The sequence below is a fragment of the Haliotis rubra genome, unplaced genomic scaffold (assembly GCF_003918875.1).
Source record: "Haliotis rubra isolate DU_JTF1 unplaced genomic scaffold, ASM391887v1 Scf561, whole genome shotgun sequence".
NCBI classification, from domain to species: Eukaryota; Metazoa; Mollusca; class Gastropoda; order Lepetellida; family Haliotidae; genus Haliotis; species Haliotis rubra.
Window position 1 is genome coordinate 124,507 of NW_025767259.1, and position 19,137 is coordinate 143,643.

General features: G+C 39.8%; 1 protein-coding gene across 1 annotated transcript in view; it reads right to left on the minus strand.

The window, feature by feature from the left end:
* Positions 1-4,112: 4,112 nt before the first annotated feature.
* Positions 4,113-19,137, minus strand: part of LOC124254062 — a 239,774-nt gene continuing 224,749 nt past the window's right edge. Inside the window, exon 10 of the mRNA XM_046687914.1 lies at positions 4,113-4,483. Within this exon, the coding sequence (XP_046543870.1) occupies positions 4,393-4,483 (91 nt within the window). The 3' untranslated portion in view covers positions 4,113-4,392. The remainder of the gene's footprint in view (positions 4,484-19,137) is intronic.

Genomic DNA, 19,137 nt, shown 5'->3' on the forward strand with positions numbered 1-19,137 from the left:
TGGGAGACGGACGAACGGAGCAAGACAGCACATCTGCAATGACGTTCCTGACTAAGGGAATATGTCTAAATCGGGCATTGATGGCGAGGAGGTTTGCTGAAGAAGGCTTGCCGATCCTGTCGACCCTAGATGGTAGATGTACCAGACAACTGTGGAGTTGTTTGACTGCATCAGCAAAGAATAGCCCTGAAGTTCCTTCACCAAATGCTGAATGGCTAGAAGGACCGCCATGAACTCGAGTTCGTTGATGTGCAACCTCTGTTCTGCAGATGACCACAGCTCGGCCATCTGCTGATGAAGAAAGTGAGCTCCTCAACCCTTGAGCGATGCATAGACGAACAAGTGGTGCATCAAACAAACCCCGGCACAAACATTCTGTTCTTCGAGCCATCACTGAAAAAGTAGACGTAAGGGGCCGGGAAGATGAATCAACTCCTTGGGATTCTCTGAGATGAGATACGGACGCAGGAAGCACTGCAATGGGCTTAGCTGTAATTGTCCCTGCTGAGTCAATGCTTGAGACAATGTCAAGAGCCCCAATGTTCCTGCCACTGTTGTAAAGTAGATGCTGTATTTTCTCCCATCTGTCCTGAAGGAGGAAGATCATGCCCCGATGCGTTGCCCCCAATGAACTGAAGTTTCTGGATTGGTGTTAGTTTCGATTTTTCAATGTTCAACAGCCAACCCATTGCTTGAGAAGCTTGGTGCTGAACTCCAACTGATTCAAAAGAACGACTGGATTTCTCTGTGCCTGAATACAGTATAGTCTATATGGCTTTTGAAAAAGATCCTGGGAACATGAAGAAAGCTGGTGATTGGCTTTGTGATCCTGGCAAATAGAATTAGAGGTACTTTCGATGTTTCGGATGAATGGGCACATGGAGATAAGCATCCTGCAAGACAAGAAAATCTCCTTTGTTCAGGATGGTGCGAAGGAGGATGATTGATGCCATCCTGAAGTGAGGCAGAACATTGGACAGAGTGGGCGTTGAATATTTTATGTTGAAAGTAAGACAAAAGTCTTGAGGAGTTTTTCTTGGGAACCAGAAAAATGGGAGAGTAAAACCCTGGAGTGCTGGCCACCTGACCGAGAGCCTGGACTGCACACTTGTCTTGGAGCGAAGAAACCGGATCTGGTCCACCGGGTAACTGCAATGTGACGGATACAGCATCAGAGGAGGGTGCCCGATGAACAGAAGCTAGTAGCTGCTGGAGAGGAGGTTGGTCACAAAAGGGTCACTTAGGATGGCCCAACTGGGAGAGCAAACCTCCCTAATCTCCCACCCACTGGAGAGTCGTAGATGGGGATGGCTGAAGGCGGGAGTTTCCAGTCGAACTACTACCCCAGGAGTTCCAGATGGGATGGAGTGAAACAAGGAGCCCATCCCTCTTTCATTGAATCTTGAAGATTGGACATCTGGTGGGACATACATCATAAGGGACATACAGCCCCTGATGTAAGTAACCTAGTCGGAGAACGTTAATCAAAGGAAAAGAACGACTCACAGCTGTGTCCATATGAGATAATTCTCTGTCCTCAACTAGAAACGGCAAGCAGTTCCTTTATCCGTGGCCAGGGACTGGAAACCATGCGAGTGAGACACTGACAAAGAGAACCTTGGGGATGACAAGCCATCCTTAATTCTCTTGAGACTTTTAAAGGTATGATCCTACAAGGTGGCTATGTGAGCATTAGAAGTGTAACAGACGCCAAATCCTGTTGTTTGTTAATGGAGGAAAACTGAGCTAAGTCCTCTGCGCCCCCTGAAATAGGTAGATGGAGTTTCTCGACTATCCAACCTAGTACTTTGGGTTCATCAACAAAATCCACACTCCCTTCTGGGGTGGAAATCTCTGATCATGCAGGAGACATGGGTTCAAGTTGATGTGCAACACTGGAGGCAGCAACAGACATTCTAGGGGTAGGTGCACTCCCAGTAGATTGAGTCTGATTTGGACTGTGCCTGATTCCAAGCGGCGGTGATAGCCAACTCTGGGGAAGGTGTCGAATCCTGCACTGGGGTCCACGATTCTGGTAGAATCCAAGTAGAGAGATGAGGAGGCATGCGCCAACTCTGAAGTCATGGCATGAGGAATCCTGTTATCTGAGCCCCTATGAGTAGATCTCCAATCCAAAGAGCCATGCTGATGTCTGGTGGATGTCTCGGGTGAAAGCCCACGTATGGATACCCGTTAAGGAGATTGAGAGTGCCTTGGGGATGCCATATAACGTGACCGTTGATCCCTGGATCTAGAACGATGGACTGAAGGCGATCAGGTAGGAGATCTATGTTGTCGTGTTGAATACACTGAGCTGGAAATCCCATAATGATGAGAGGTTGAAGATCAATAAGGAGACCTTGAGCGCAAAATGGACCTTATAGATGTGGGCAAAGCAGTATGTTTCGCTTGATGAGATCGGTTCGGAGAATAGTGCCTGGAAGGCGAACGAGACCTAGCAGGTCGTCTCGGCAAATAAATCCGGGTAGGTTGACCTAAATTGTTCGGTGAACAAAGAAGAATGACTAGGAGAGCCAAAAGAGTTCGGCGAATCACCAAGAGATGTACGACGTGGCGAAACGCATTTTGGCGAAAGCTGGTTCATAGAAAACCGGTTCGACAAATGTTGACTTTTACTGTTTCGGCGAAAGCTGGTTCATAGAAAATTGGTTCGGTGAAAGCTAGTAAGCGAAGGCCGTTTCGGCAAAAACTGGTTAGACAAATGCTGGTTCGGCAAAAGCAGACGGTTTGGTGAAACGACCGAAGAGATGTCACAAAGGTCAAATTTTTAGATACTATGTCCCAATACATCTGAGTAATTTTCTTTGGATTGTCATATCTGGTTAAATCCATTTTGGCTGGTAACATTTTGAAGTTACCAACCATGATGTCTGCCTGGGGTATTGGCTTATTTCATACACTGGAAATGGTGGTGAGTTCATAGGATGTTTGTCTTTGAAACATTTGTTAACACTTATACTTCCTATCCAAATTGAAAGTTCAGGTTCCCCTACTTTTTTTGAGTAGTATACTAAAAAATAAAAAAAAAAAGATACAGGTATTCTAACTAGAAATTATGTAAATTATCATACAAGCAGGGGCTCTTTAAGACGTTGGCAGTAATGTACAATTCAAAAGTTCTTCATATTATAAAATGGTGACAATCCTGGTCATTTCAAATGAAATCCAATTACCAGAGCTGAGTTAACCACACCCAAAACATTCAGGCAAGAATTCAGAAATTTGTAAAATCTGGTAATGACTATTTCAAATTTATGTGTTGATACATTATCAGAGGTACAGATAAGCTGCGTATCTGCGTAAATTACGCAAATATTTATGTGAAAACTCAATTCTTATTAAGTCTATTGCGTACAAGTACGCTTAAATTTTTGTAAATACTCAATAAATTACATGCGTACACACAAAAATCATAGCTTGCGTACTGGGAGATAGATAAAATAACTATATTGAGAGGTTCTATTTCGACACATGAACTTGGCAACTTGCAGTCTTTCTTATCATTTCTCATATTACAGATCTAATATAAATAACATTTAAACTTTATCATATTTTTACAATCAATGGAAAATGGCAAAATACCCAATTGAGATTGACGGAGGTGGGTACAATTTATTTGTTTACTCAAAGGAAAATTAGGATACCCAATTGAGATGAACACAAGCAAGTACATAACTCAACGAACCCAAAAAGTTATCTGTAGCTCTGATTATCTTTTAAAAGTTAAAATGTTAGTTAAATTATTAATGTCTCTTAATTGCTTGAATACTGAGATCTGAGAACTCGGTGGGGAATGGCACTATAACATGAGAGTTATTGATTATTAATAGATTATAAAATATCAAGTTAAAATCAAGAATCACGTGAACTTATTGACAACTGATGAGTTTCTAAAATATGCTAATGTATAAGAAAAAGATAACATCAATTTCTTCCTTAAGTGGCATTTAGAAGCTGGTATGATGAAGTGGAACACTTTTATGGATAGACAACTTCTTTGTTGCAGTAGTAGTTGCGAAGTTTCGGTGTAGATCCCAACACTGTCATCATTTACTTGATAACGGTGTTAGGATCTACACCGAAACGTCGCAACTACTACTGCAACAAAAAGGTTGTCTATCCATAAAAGTGTTCCACTTCAGCATCAATTTTCACCTGACATTTATATTCCAACTATCACAAGAAGCTAATGGTCTGACCAACTTAACAACATGCAGTGGAAAAGCCAGTTAACTTAAACATACTTCTCAGTTTATGGCTTCAAACTGCATTGCCGGTTCAAATATAGGTCAAACCTACCAGAATGACTAAATCTTGTCATACCATTCTTACTCTTGTGGTAGAGAATATTGTAAATATTATAATACTGGATTATTCTGTGGAGCATCTGAAGCAGCACACAACACTGTCGTAGTAGGTGACACTGAGCCAGTAGCTTTCATCTGCTATAATTCCATTCAATCTGAAATATAACACATGAAACTATCAGGAAGAAGATTGGTGAAGAAAGTGTATTTTCTATATTTATGAAATTTGGAAATACATATGTATGGTCCCTCTAGGGGGTGTTACACACTGAAATTTATTGGTTTTCTTCAGTTCTCAGCTTTGATGTCAAAACTGATGTGAAATTGTTTGCCAACACACAAGCAACTGTTGGGCTTTCACACTGTCAAGACCATTTATTCCAAGCAGCTACTTATTCAAGATAACCTATAAAAACATCCAATTCACAAGATGTTTCATTAAAGTTATCAGGTATAACCTATCTATGCAGTGGTTTGCAAGAACTCTCTTGAATAACATGGTTACAAAAATAACTTCCATCAAGCACATCACCCCAACTCTAGTGTCAACAAGTGATTAGTACTGGAGTACTGGGTTCTGAAACCTGACTGAAAACAGCCATGGCCAAACCACCATAACCGGGAATGTATAAACGAACAGAAACAGCTTTCCAGCCTACCAGAGTGGTGGGGTAGCCTAATGGTTAAGTCGTCCACTCATCACGCTGAAGACCGGGTTTGATTCCCCACATGGGTAAAATGTGTGATGCCCATTTCTGGTGTCCCCCCGCCATGATATTGCTGGAACATTGCTAAAAGTGGCGTAAAACCATACTCACTCACTCACTCCAGCCTACTAGTGTCACATCCCAAGCCCTGACCCATAATTATGAATAAACTGGAGACAAGAGGGGAAGGGGAAAATGGTACAGTTCCATTATTCCTGAACCTGGTACCAGCTGATGGGGTAATCACACCATAAGATTTATATCCTGCACTACTGTGACTACTGTGAATGATGACAAATAACATGTGTAGGCTTATACCACCAAACACATGTTTGGGTCAACACTGTTTTGAGGATACAAATGGAACTTTATTGTTGCATGAGAAATACATGTAACCATTTACTGTGTACTTAAGTTATGAACTGTATATACCTATTTACCTAAGTAAATTTTGAGATTTTTCTAGCAATGGCAAAGTGGGCTTGTTCAGTTTACGGATTCAAATAAATCAAATCTGCGTTTTTAATATCATAGGTAATAGATATTATGACATGATTAAATATTGAGGTAAAAACAGGGTCAAAGTGGACCAGTCACTATACCATCCAGTCATTACAAAATCTGAAAAGCCTACATTACTGGGATACTTTATTACAATCAGACAAGAACTGCAAGGGATATTTTCAAATAATGGAGTCTTATGAGCATCCACCCTTCCTAATGTCCCACTGTTGAGGTTGAAGAAATTCTGCCAAGGTGCCAAGGTCGAGGGAGCAGGTACTGGCCAGCTTGCAGGTAGGTTTCATAATTAGACTGTTGGCGAGAAACATTAATCGCTCTGGATCAGAATTATGTCACATTAATTAACTTTTAGTTATTATAGGTCACACAAGAGTAAAGTGCTGAGTGTGATTTGAACTCGCATCTTGAACTTGGGCTGTGTAATTTCACGTGTTGAGAGTAAGCTGGAGTTTGTTGCTTCCGGTGTTCGGAGTTCTTGTGGAAAGTTCTGGGGGGATTGTAAGGAGGCGTAGCTACTGCTAGAGAATTTGAGGATTGTGAAATAGATATATATTGTGATATAGTTCGACACCACTTTGGGGACTGCTTTGGAATTACATTCATCTGTCTGCTAACATCGATATTTCTAGGCCAACTGCTCATGAGGCCTCATCTACATTGACTCTCAGTGTCAACAATCTTCAATCAGTACATTGAGAAGAATCAAGACTCTGGTAACTATAGACATTTAGTTAATATTTTAGATTTGTGACCCAACAGTATTGCATTAGAAATCTGTACTATCATTCATTGTAACATTGCTTGTTATTTATTCAATATATCATTGAATATCATAGACTTGTCTGTGTTTTATTTTGCTGGTTTAAAGGGGACTCACAAGACATTTGGCACGGTAATTCCTAAACTGTAACACAATATTGACAGAAACAAACACTACATTTATACTAAAAAGGAGCCCCAGTGAACCAGTGAAAAATCAGTGGGAGTTCCTAGTGGGAACTTGACTGCAAGGGACATCATGGTTGTGCAGGCCACCAAGGTGCTATTAGTGACCCTGACGCCTACCTACCTTCCATAGTAATTGGAGGAGAATGGATACCTTGTATAGGGAAATATAAACAGAAAAAATCTGTGATTGAGACCAACGACAAATAGGTCCACAAGGGTCATATCCCATAGAGAGAAGGTCCTTAGTGTTTTCAAAAGGGAGGGCAGAATGTTTCGCTTTTTTGAAGATATGCAAAAAGATACGGTCCATGTAGAAATTGTCACACCAAGAAAAAAATAATCTTAATCCAAGCTTCCAGCATTACATTCTCTTCCCACACACGATACTTGTCATATCTTCCTACGAATCTCTGTTCTAATACGGCCCTTTCTTGGTGCGACTGCTCAGGATTCGTGATTGGGGTCAGACAGATTTAGTTGTGCAATCAGCGACATTGTTTCAAAAGCGATCATTCGCAAGGTCTTGGTAATTTCCATATGCTTCGGGAAAACTAGAACCTCTTCCCTGCGCGATACGCAAACGTTTCTTCTAGACAGAACTCAGTCATGTAAAGGCGGATCAAAGGCGACTCCATCGCCTTCGTTGACCACGAACAAGCAGGCCATTAAATGTCTCGTGTGTCACATCAACACAAGTCCCCTGCAGAGGAGGGATGTTTGTGGCCCCACAACATTTGCTTGTATTAGTCAAGTTGAGCAAGTGTTGGGAAGGAATATCAACAAGAAACAGGGATCTGGATGTAACTTTGTCTGTCTCTCATGTTACGTGAAATTAAACACGCTATGCAAAATCGAGTATCATGTTGGCACCAAGTTACAGAAACTGAAGCATGAGAGATTGTCAATACTTGCTCAACTTCGTCTCAAACATCAATTAGAGGATGGACCACCTGTGCCCTACCAAACTGAACTCCCGCTTAGTGACGATTGTCATGCAAGGTCAAATTATCTTTCAATTTGTGTAGACATTATTTTTAACACCGTTTATTATCGTAGATAAGCCGATCACACAGATAAGCCGAACCCCCAACTTGACCCTTAAAAGCAGTGTCAAAATGGTTTGTTTCATACCTAAGCCGACCCACCCTGATGGGGGTCCTAATTACTGTACTCTAGCGTAGGCTATTAGAGTGTCTACTTGGCTAATAATAAGAGAAGGATAAACTATTTTTCTTAGCATCCACCTGAATATCCTGAAATGTTTCAATACTTGATTCGCAACTTTAGGTTTATCAGCACACATTATATTTTACTCATACAGTCATGTAATCATTCAATACTGCCTCAATCCAAATGCTGCAAAGTCAGTAGCCCATTACATTTCAAATATGTAAGAATTTAAACTGTATTAACTTTCATTATCAATAGCCATTTGTTCACAGGAAAACATTTGCTAATACAAGATTTGATGACATGTTATGATTTGTGTGGAGAGGACAGTAATTTATGATTTATTTACTTTATTATAATTCATTGTTGTAGATAACACCATTGAAGACAAAGACTCCTTTGAACTTGAAGAAGCTGCCACCCTCAACTGAGCAACAACCGACACATACGAAAGTACTAGCACCAGGGAATACAACATGTCAACCTATGAGGTGCGTTTTTTATACCCCAATATGTTAAATATGTCATAAGTTAATTTTCACATATTTTGCCATTGCTGTGTGTTGCTATTTTGTCTTTCTTTTAATATTTACAGTAAAGTTAGAAAAGTTGCACTTGGAGTATTGTACATTACATTATTAATACTCCGAACACATGGTTCATCAGTCACTCGATAAGTCCATCTGATGTTAATAATTCATTTGAAATACAGTTAAAAATCTTTTAAGCCGTGCTAACATCCAATCACCTCACCTCCTTTATGTTAATTATAAACCGAAATTACCATTTTCTGAAGTGAACATATAACACAATTGTAACATAATGGATATTGTTGTTACTATGAACAATATTTCACTATAATGATTGGAGAAATGATTTATTGGCAGTGTGCAGTACCCTTCAGCAGACATGCCTTCCCAATGCACTCTACAGCTACCACACACCTCTCACAAGAAGGCGGAATGGGGACAATCTGTGACAGCCACCATTAAACAGCCACAGAAATCAAGGTTATTATTTATTTGTTTCTTAATTATTATTTAAAGTCTAAGTTTAAGCAATTAAAAATCATTCAAGAACCAAATAATGCTTATACTATTCTCTATTTTATCTAAAACTAGAAAGAGGACACTCCTTTGAAACTTAAACTACCTTTCATCATGTTTTTTTGTATGTTTAGAAGAGAATGACAATCTCTATTACTGGTGTGTATTTTTAACAATACTCAAGTCTTCAGCACACTATTTAAAGGTCCCAAGAGACCTCGACCACTACTCTCCTTTCCAACACCTAGGAAGATAAAAGATCGGAGACACTCAGTGACTTCAGCACAAGTCATCAGCAAAGGCTCTCTTCACTGAAAAAAAAGTAAAGTTAACAAAAATCTGCTTTATGTTAAAGGTTTGGATACAAACTACCCATCAGTCAATTAATCTAGACATCATTTGTCATAATAAACATATATCAAGGTTAGTTAGTGTTTTTATTGTAGCATTTATATGTAATGTAATAGGCGACTCCGTTGCGGCGAATCACCCAGTGACAGTAAGGTTCTAGGTTCAATTTTTCTGAACGGTTTCAGTAGTAGACTTTGCATTGTGTATTTTTTTTTTAGTGGATGTTGACTTGTTTGAGTGGCATTTTAGAAGTTGCTGGTATAGAGATGACACAACTTTATGGATGATCAACTTCTTTATTTTAACAATAGCGACGTTTCGGTATAGGTTCTTATACCGTTTTCAAGCATATGGGGGAATGATGGGGTACACAAGTTTATATACAAGATAAGATAATGCAATAACAATAACAATGGTGGGGAAACAAAGCGTCAAAGAAAGTTACATGATAAGCTACAATGACATGATGATGAGCTGAGGATAACAAAATGAGATGAATGGGATTACCATGAGAATTAGTGAATGTAAGTTAATTAGGCAGAAGCCAAGGTGGTGGTGGGATTAATTAGTGAGAAGCCAGTGGTGAGGAATGTGAGTATGAAGGTTGATGAGAAGCCAGAGTGGGTTGAGTGGTTAATTGTTTGTGAATTAGGTGGTTGTAAGCTGAGGGGATGTATTAGCCTTGATCTCTGTTAATAGAGGGATTAAAATAGAGGGATTGTAATGCTTCGGCCAATTTCCGCTGAGTGTAATCGTGTTTGTTGTTTGTAAGTGTTTTGACAGTGTCCCAGTTGATGTTGTGTTGAGGAAATTTGGTGATGTGTTCCGAAATGGCTGATTTGGTGTCTGCTTTGTTTGTGGATGTCTTGTGTTCTTTGATGTGTATGTTGAGTGGTCTGGATGTTTCACCAATGTAGTGGCTGCCACTGTCGCAGCTGATGTTGTAAACCACACTTTTAGGCTGTTTTGTTTTTTGTAGTGTGTTTCCTACTGTTTGCCTTAATGATAGTTTGGAGAGGTGTGGCCGTGGAGAAGTACGTGTCTATGCCTGCTTGCTGTCTAAGTAAGCGACTGATGTGATGTGAAGTTTTGCCGTGTGACTTTGCATGCCACTTCCCGGATGACAGCTTGGCAAAGTCCTTCCCACATAAGGAACAACGATAGCGTGTCACTTGCGGCTTATGCTTGCTGAGCCAATGGTCCAGCAACTTTCCATATTTACATGTTCCCCACACCTGGGAACTGGACAGGGCATGCCGTCACCGGGCCAAATCGGTCTATCCTGATTTAGAAAGTCTTTAACTTCCTCATCCGAAATCATAATCTCGAGATTCCATTGCTGAAAGCAAGAAAAGGAAGGAATCTTCCCAATAAGCAGATTAACAGCAAAACAAAAACGAAGCAAAAAAAACAAGCATCAAAAACTAAAACAACTCAAACACGTTGAAGAATTTATTTGGCAAAAAAAACAAAAACATACTGTAACGGCTATATATATGTACACCATGAGGTTCTCCTCCTTTCCCATACCTAACTTGGTGAATACACAACCTTCGGCTTTACTGCCCTGCCTACTCTGGTACGTACTGGTGATTTCATTTCAGATGCCCGGTCAAGAGTGATTGCACCCTCATCAGACTCATCCTCCTCATCCCTGGAAAATGACACAACTGAATTTGTGTCGTCCAGTGTCCTAGACAGAGATAACTCTGTATCCTTTAGCCAATTCCAAGGTACAGGTTGACCTTCAAAAGGCTTCAGATGATCAACGTGGACGTTTGATACTGGTGAATTTTTACTCTTCTGTATTCCATACGTTATTGCCGAGATTTTCCTGACAACCACTCAGGTATGGACCATCCCAACCAAGTCCTAGCTTTTGATTGGCCTTAGGTGGATACCATCTCAAAACAAAATCTCCAATCTGAAATGATCTAAATTTCGCTTTTGTGTTGCAGCAGCAACACCCAAATTGTCAGAAGCAAACTGAAAATCTTCTGAAAAACTTCTTGCATCCCCTGAACATAAACAACACGACACTGTGGATTCTTAACTCCTGGAGGATGATGACCCACCATCACATCAATAGGCAACTGAATTTCCCTACCTAACATCATCAAGTTAGGAGTACAATTGGTGCTCTTGTGTTCACTAGCCCTATAAGCCATAAGGAGATATGGTAAGTGGTCGTCCCAGTCTAATGGTTCCTGATGGACATAAATTGAAAGCATCTGCTTCAAAGTACGGTTGAAACGTTCTACCAATCCATCAGACTGTGGCCGGTAAGGAGTCGTACGGGTTTTCTCCACACCTAACAAATCACAGATACCTGTGAACAAGTGTTACTCAAATTCCCTACCTTGATCGGTATCAATCTGTTCTGGACAACCAAATCTACACAATACCTCGGTGACTAGCTTATCAGCCACAGTAAGGGCTGTATGATCTCTAATGGCAAATGCCTCTTTCCATTTAGTGAAATAGTCCCCTAGAACCATGATGTATTCATTACCATTCCAGGTAACCGGTAAAGGACCTACAATATCAATTGCCAAACATTGCCATGGATGTCGGACCTGAGACTGCCTCAACTTGGACTTGCCTTTACCTGGGCCAGGTTTGCAACGAGCACAGAACAAACATGACTTACACCACAACACGATGTCTTTTGACATATTTGGCCAATAAAATCTTGACTTGATAGCAGCTAATGTTTTGTCTCGGCCAAAATGACCAGCACAATGATTCACATGTAACTGTTCAAATATGCTATTTAGAACAAGTGATGGAGCAATCAGTGTCAACTGTTTATAAAAATATCAGACTCCGATATTCGGTACAACAGTCCATTCTCCACAACCAAACTATCCCACTGACCCCACAGAGTCTATGCCTCTGTTGACCACTCAGTAATATCCTCCTTAACTTGACACTGCGATCCTTCCCTCCTCAGTTTCAAGACAGGGGCAATACCTGGATCTGCTAATTGACCTTCTAACAGCTCGTCCCTAGTCCAAATCGGTATCCAGTTAGGTGTACTAGTAGAATCAACTCCAGAATCAGACAGGATGTTCCCATCCGTTGACACATCCAAACCTGCTGTGCTGTCATGTGTAAGAGGTGATACTCTAATTAATTCTGTATTCATGGCCGAACACTCTGAACAAACTGGCTTGACACTATCTCTCCTGTCACCATTGCAGTCCGGACACTGTTCAAATCTGCACTTCCGTAATGGCTTCCTAGATAAACCATCAGCATTAGGATGTTTTGTACCAGGACGATACTGAAACTGGAAGTTATAAGTCTCAATGATGCTTAACCATTGAGCTAGAATTCCTTCTGAATCTTTGAAATTTTTCAACCAGAACAACGGAGCATGATCAGTCCTTAGCAAAAACTTTCTACCAAACAAGTAGTGTCGAAAAGATTTAAAATGTGACGACTGCCAACAACTCCCTTTTTGTGGTACAATAATTTCTCTGTGCTGGACCTAGAGTTTTACTGGCATAAGCAAGTACTTTTTCTTCACCATCCTGAATCTGTGAAAGAACAGCCCCCATACCAAAAGCACTAGCATCAGTATCCAAAATAAACATACCCTCATCTTTTGGAAATGCTAAGACTGGAGAAGTCACAAGCCACTTTTTCAACTGGTTGAATGCTTCATCGCACTGCTCAGTCCATACAAAAGGAACACCTTTTCGTGTTAGTCTAACCAAGGGAAATGCAATGTGAGAGAAATCTGACACAAAATGCCTGTAATATCCCACCAGACATAAAAAACTTCGAACTTCACTACGACTTCCAGGAATTGGCCAGGTTTCGATAGAACTGATCTTATCAGGATTACATCTGATCCCTTCTGACACAATATGACCTAGAAAAGCAACTTCTGTTTGAAAGAGTGTACACTTTTTAGGCTTCAACTTAAGGTTTGCATGACGTAACTGTGTGAAAACCAACCTCAGATTTAGTAAAGCGTCACTGAAATCTGACCCAAAAACAATAACGGCATCAAGGTAACACAGGCATTTCTTCCACCTAAGTTTTCCAAGAACTTTGTCCATCAACCTCTCAAATGTAGCTGGTGCATTTGTTAAACCAAACGGCATTGAAATGGTACAACCCCATAGCATGGCAAACGCAGTTTTGTGCTTATCCCTTGGATCCATGTTTACTTGGCAATATCCACTAGCCAAGTCCAGCGTGCTGAACCACTTGGAACCTCCTATAGTCTCGAGAGTCTCATCAATACGAGGTAAAGGATATGCGTCCTTTGTACTGACAGAGTTCAACTTTCTAAAGTCCACACAGAACCTACAACTGCCGTCCTTCTTAGTCACTAAGCAAACTGGAGCTGACCACGGACTATCACTAGGCTCTATGACACCATGTTCCAACATTTTGTCTAGTTCATCCTCTATCACCTGTTTCCTACTCAAAGGCACTTTTCTAGCAGAAAGCTTAAAGGTCACATGCAACGTAAAACACAACTTTGCAGATTCTGATACCTTTCGGTATCGACTTACCGAAACAAATCGTCAAAAATGCAAATTCAACTTATAAAGTTGAAAAATAGCGATGAAAAAAAAGCGCCGAAATCGGAGTTCAAACGTTTCACTAATTTTCCCCCGACTTTTTGTGCGAAAACTGGTTTCAACAGCTGGGCTGCGCTCATAGCACGTGCGCAGTGAAATAGGTTCGCGCAGCTTGGAAGCGGGTTGTCCGGTGAATACTCCGGTGAAGGCTTTGGTGTTAGCTATTTTTCTAATGTTTTGTTGATATCTCACAGGCGAGAGCTTTTTATATGTTATGACAGTAAATTAACTGTTTATATAATTTCATTTGTCTATTTCACCACACGTTCTTCTTACCGAGTCACTTTCTCACTTCTTACCGAGTCACTTTCTCATGTCATTATTTAGCGTTGACAGAATTTCTAACTGTGATATAGATATGTCGTTGTCACAGACAAAACTCAATGTCTTGTTTTATTGACACCTGTGTGTCTGCCTGCCTGTCTGCTAATGACAATATTCAATAGACAGCTGCTATCACTGACCACATGCAATTTGAACTTAACACCAATCAGGCTATACACCGAGTTCGGTCTCTGTCACATTATGTAATTACACAGACAGGCAGGTGTGATACTTGAACACATGACATGTTATGATGTCTGTTGATTGTAAAATGTTATACACAAAAAAATGAGCATGTATTTACAAAACCCAACATCTCTATATATACACACACAATGAGCCGTGAGGGCATCTGCAAATGAACTAGCCGTTACACTTGAGTGCACACCCACCCGCTCTGACTGGGTTCGGTATCCCGGCTGCTTCGTTTCTTGGGAAGTAAACCCAAGTACACAATATTGCACTTTTGATTTGCGATTGTACGCTTATAATTTTGTTTATATGTTTTTTCATAACCAACAATGTATATTATATCTCATGAATAAGTGATAATTGTGTTTTAATTATGTTTGATTTTTTTGGTTGCATGTGACCTTTAATGGGAAACGCTCCAGGAGTGTCTATCCTATGAGTTTCCACACTGGTTTGTCCTAATTTCCCGTCCTCACCAACAAAAATATCCTCAAACTCAGAAACTAAGTGAGTCAAAGCCTGTCTCTGTTCAACCGAAAGGGTTTCTGAACTTTTATCAATCAAAGGCTGCAAGTGAGAAGGAAGTTCCTGTTTGACTGTTTCAACTTCCTGATTTTGACACTCAACCACCTGTCTAATAGCACTGATGTTACCAACTTATTAAGAACTGTTCAATGATACTCCCTTGTTACTGAGGTTTAAAACTGAAAGCACAACCTTATTATCCTTAGGTCTGACTAAACTCCTAGCCACAAAAAAGACCTCTACTACGCAACTGGTTATTTGGTTCAATCAAACCATGTTCATATGAAATGGGATCTACCATTTTACATTCAATAAACCTTTCTGCACCTTCAGGAACAACAACTTTGTCCTGCACAAAAATCTGAGAACAGCTGTATGTTTTCTGCCTGTAAAGCTTGAGCTTACCCTGTGAAGTACTAAGCACCTTCTTTCTGATCTTGATTTCTCACTCATACGTCTCAAAGAAATCCATACCAACAATACTACTCAAATGTCCTAGGTCTGCAACCACAAACTCTTGCACAAACTGTGCTCTACCAACAGTAAACCCAAATGTTGCACAACAATACACATGAACAGGAGTACCATTCGCTGTGAAAATGTCCCTATCAACGACACTCAAAGTGGAATCATTGATACCTAACTTCTGGAAATCCTGATATGACAGTATTGAAACAGGAGAACCTGTATCCACAAGTACTGTACACATGTCTGACCCAAGCTCAATATCCAGAAAAAGACATGATTTACCACTATAGTACTGTCGGAAATAGAAAAATACTGTTTTTAGGCTGTTACTCTGTATCCTTAACATTGACACAATTGCAAATAGCATATGTCGAAATAACCCACTTTGGCCTAACTGGGCATTCAGTGGGATGCGTAATACGATATCCAGAAAAGCATGGCATGAAATGCACGTGCTGCCTACAGGCACAAGGGGTCATCTCAAAGATATTTAGTGCTTTTTCATGTGTGTTGACTATGTCTCATCTACTGATTAACATCTTACGTGTCTTTCTTTCATAAAGTTTATGTTGAGATATGTAAGAGAGTATGATACCCGAAAAACATAGAAACGCATCGTAGTATATAGGTGGCATGACCACCCGAAGATCGACAGGACTGGATATTATTTGTAAATTGTTATGACGTGCCGTGTACCTCCCCAGTATAATTGCCCTAAAGGATTATCTTATCTTAGCTGATATCTCTATCCCCAAGCCCGACCCCAGGTTTTGCTTTTGAGGCGACCCCTCCTATCTGTTTCTATTTATAGTGACAGTGAGACTGCATGGTAGCTACATCCTTAATAGTTTCAGCATAAAAGTTATTATTTGTTACGTTAGCTATCGTTTATAATGAATCTATGTCTAATTTCAAATTGGGCATTTAAAAAGTGTCCTTTGTAATACAATATCGTCGCACACTAATTTGCATAAAGCCATGGTTGTTCCAAATAAGTCTTTTTGGACTTAGAAAAGAACCGCATTGCTCATTTCTGCACTAATTTCCCCTCAGTAAAGTCCTTTTTCTCCGTTTCCTATCTCTCTACCACTGAGACTGTAGTTAGGCCGAACTTAGTTTAACAGATATTTCACACTTTCACATATCAACTACATAAATTGTAGAGATAAATGAGAAAATACAGTTTTTTTCTATTTCCGACAGTACTATAGTACTAGCACGCAATACTACTGGCTCTCGCATACTAGAACGCATTTCTCCAACATGTGATGACATCTTCCCTGTAGTTCAACTTTCAGTCGGCCTAACATTTTGCTTGACATCGGCTGGAATCTCGGCCTCGATCCCACCCAGTCCAGGATCCTGACACACATAACATGCAAATTTCCTGGGCCTCTGGAATGATTTCGCAAAGGTTTCTAAACGCTGATCTATCAATCTAGCATCCACAGTCAAACCCTCATTTGACACTGGTTCGGAAACCCTGGCAATCCGCTCACACGTTTCAGGTTTCCTGCTTTTATGTCCCTCAACTGCCTCAAACTCGACACCATGAGCAATTGCTTCCTCTAATGTTTGGGGATGTGCAAATGCAATGTGTTTCTTCATACTGAAATTCGACAACCCTGTCAAAAACTGGTATATGACATGTGGCTCAAGTGAAATAAAGGTGGCATCTGAATACGCCAAAAGTGCCAATCTCCGCAACTGGTAACCATAGTCAGACACCGACTCATCCTTGCCCTGTCTACGGTTCCTAAACTCAGACCGAAAAGCTACACCTCTTTGAGTTTTGAGTTTTGAGCTGTACCTCGTAAACACATGGTTAACTGTTGTGCTTTTTCTCCATTAGACCACCCATTCCATGCAGCAGCTTGTTCAAAATGAACAAGAAAATCTGGCCATTCACAACTTTTACCATCAAAAGTATCCAGTCTAACTTCACGATGGGTAGGTTTCGTCACGAATGGTTGCACAAATGAGCTATCACAATCACTATGATAAACCCTATCACCTGTCCAGTTAGAATCTATCAAAGAAGTATTCGACGTCAGACCAGGAACCAACCCTGCTGCTGAAGGTGCCCTCTGATTGTATCTCCAGAATTCATTCTGCCTGTCAAAGTGTCTATCTGCAAGTGGAACACCAAAATGTACAGAACGACTATCTTGTCTACTTCTTCTACCATAAGCAGACCCTTGCTGAAAATTCAGCATTGCTTCATTTACAGATGATGAAATACCCATTATCTCACTATTACTGGTTTGTGTACTAACACTTGGGAGTGCATGAGATGAACCAATGTTTTCAACTGAACGATAAACATTAGGTGTAGAGGTTACAAATCCCACTTGACCTAAATCTGACAAGTAAATAAGAGCATGGTCCAGATTATCTGGAGGGGACTCAACCTGATCATGTGCCATGGAATATAAATCGCGTGTCTCCCCTGATGCCATTTTGTTTGACAATAGATGCTGCAAAACCAAGAACTTTACAATTCTGCTTTCTAAACGTACTCTATGAATGTACTTTATGACCTCTAATCAGTTTCAACAGGATAAACCTGTATGATGAAACAGACCTGGATTCACATAATAAAACTACAAAATGTAATACTTTATTTGTTTTGAGATTTTTTATTTTTTTTCCAGAAACAATGTTACTTATTCTGACAAGAATCAATTAGGTTTCACTAAGAAAATGACAAAACAATCCTGGTCACGGCACCAAATCTGTAATAGGCAAGTCTGTTGTGGCGAATCACCCAGTGACAGTAAGGTTCTAGGTTCGATGTTTCTGAACGGTTTCAATAGCAGACTTTGCGTTGTGTATTTTTTTTTGAGTTGATGTTGACTTATTGCCTTGAAACCGGAACCTTTATAACCTTTCGTTTAGGTTCTATGATAGTTTAAGTCATGACTAATGATTCTTGCAGAGAAATAACATAATTCAAGTTCGCCAAACAAATACAATTTATTAGTTAATAAAAATAAACTGAACCAAACTTAACAAAATAAATACCAGACTTCCTCTCACACACTCACCCCTAGTAATCTATTAAGCCTAAAAAGAAAACCCAAACTTATTCATTCCTACAAAATAAAAACCCAATAGCGTGAAATATAACATTTACTCCCAAAGAAAAACCCATTTTCCTACAGTAATAATTTCACAGTGTTATTAATCTGATAATTCAATCAGTAACTACCATTGTCAGATCACAAAATGTAAATGTGTTGAATTTGTTTTCAAAATTACGGTAAATCAATTCACAGGCAAATTGTAGCGCAAATAGGGTTGCGCAACAACGAGAAAATGACCAGTCTTGACATATGCGAGCGAAGCGAGCAAAGGTTGGCAACATGCCTCCTTCCCTTCAGTTCGAAAAATATTTTTAATATCAAAACAAAATATTGCCATCATCAAAGGTAGACACCCATTTCCTCATAGAGTTGTGCTCTCAGATTTCCAAACTCATATTTAATAATTACTCACGTACAATATAGTTAATGTCATTTGACATGCCCCGAGTGGCACTTAAAATGTTGAATTAAATATATTGTACGTGAGAAAATTATTAAATATGAGGTTGGAAATCTGAGAGCACAACTCTGTGAGGAAATGGGTGTCTACCTTTGATGATGGCGATATTTTATTTTGATATTAAAAATATTTTTCGAACCGAAGCATACTACAATTTGCCTGTGATAAATTTTTACAATATACATTTCCGTTCTCACATTCCCTATTGAAGGTGACAGTACAAACATCAAGAGAAGGGGTAAGAAGTAGGTCCATTAAAGGTACAGATATTAAAGACATCATTACAAGTATAGTATGACCAGAAATTATTGAGAATTTTAGGAATGTGTTTAATTGGATTTCTAGTATAAACAACCTTGACCAGCTATCAAGTGCTTGGTTTCATTCAAGAGAGACAACTCCGTTAATC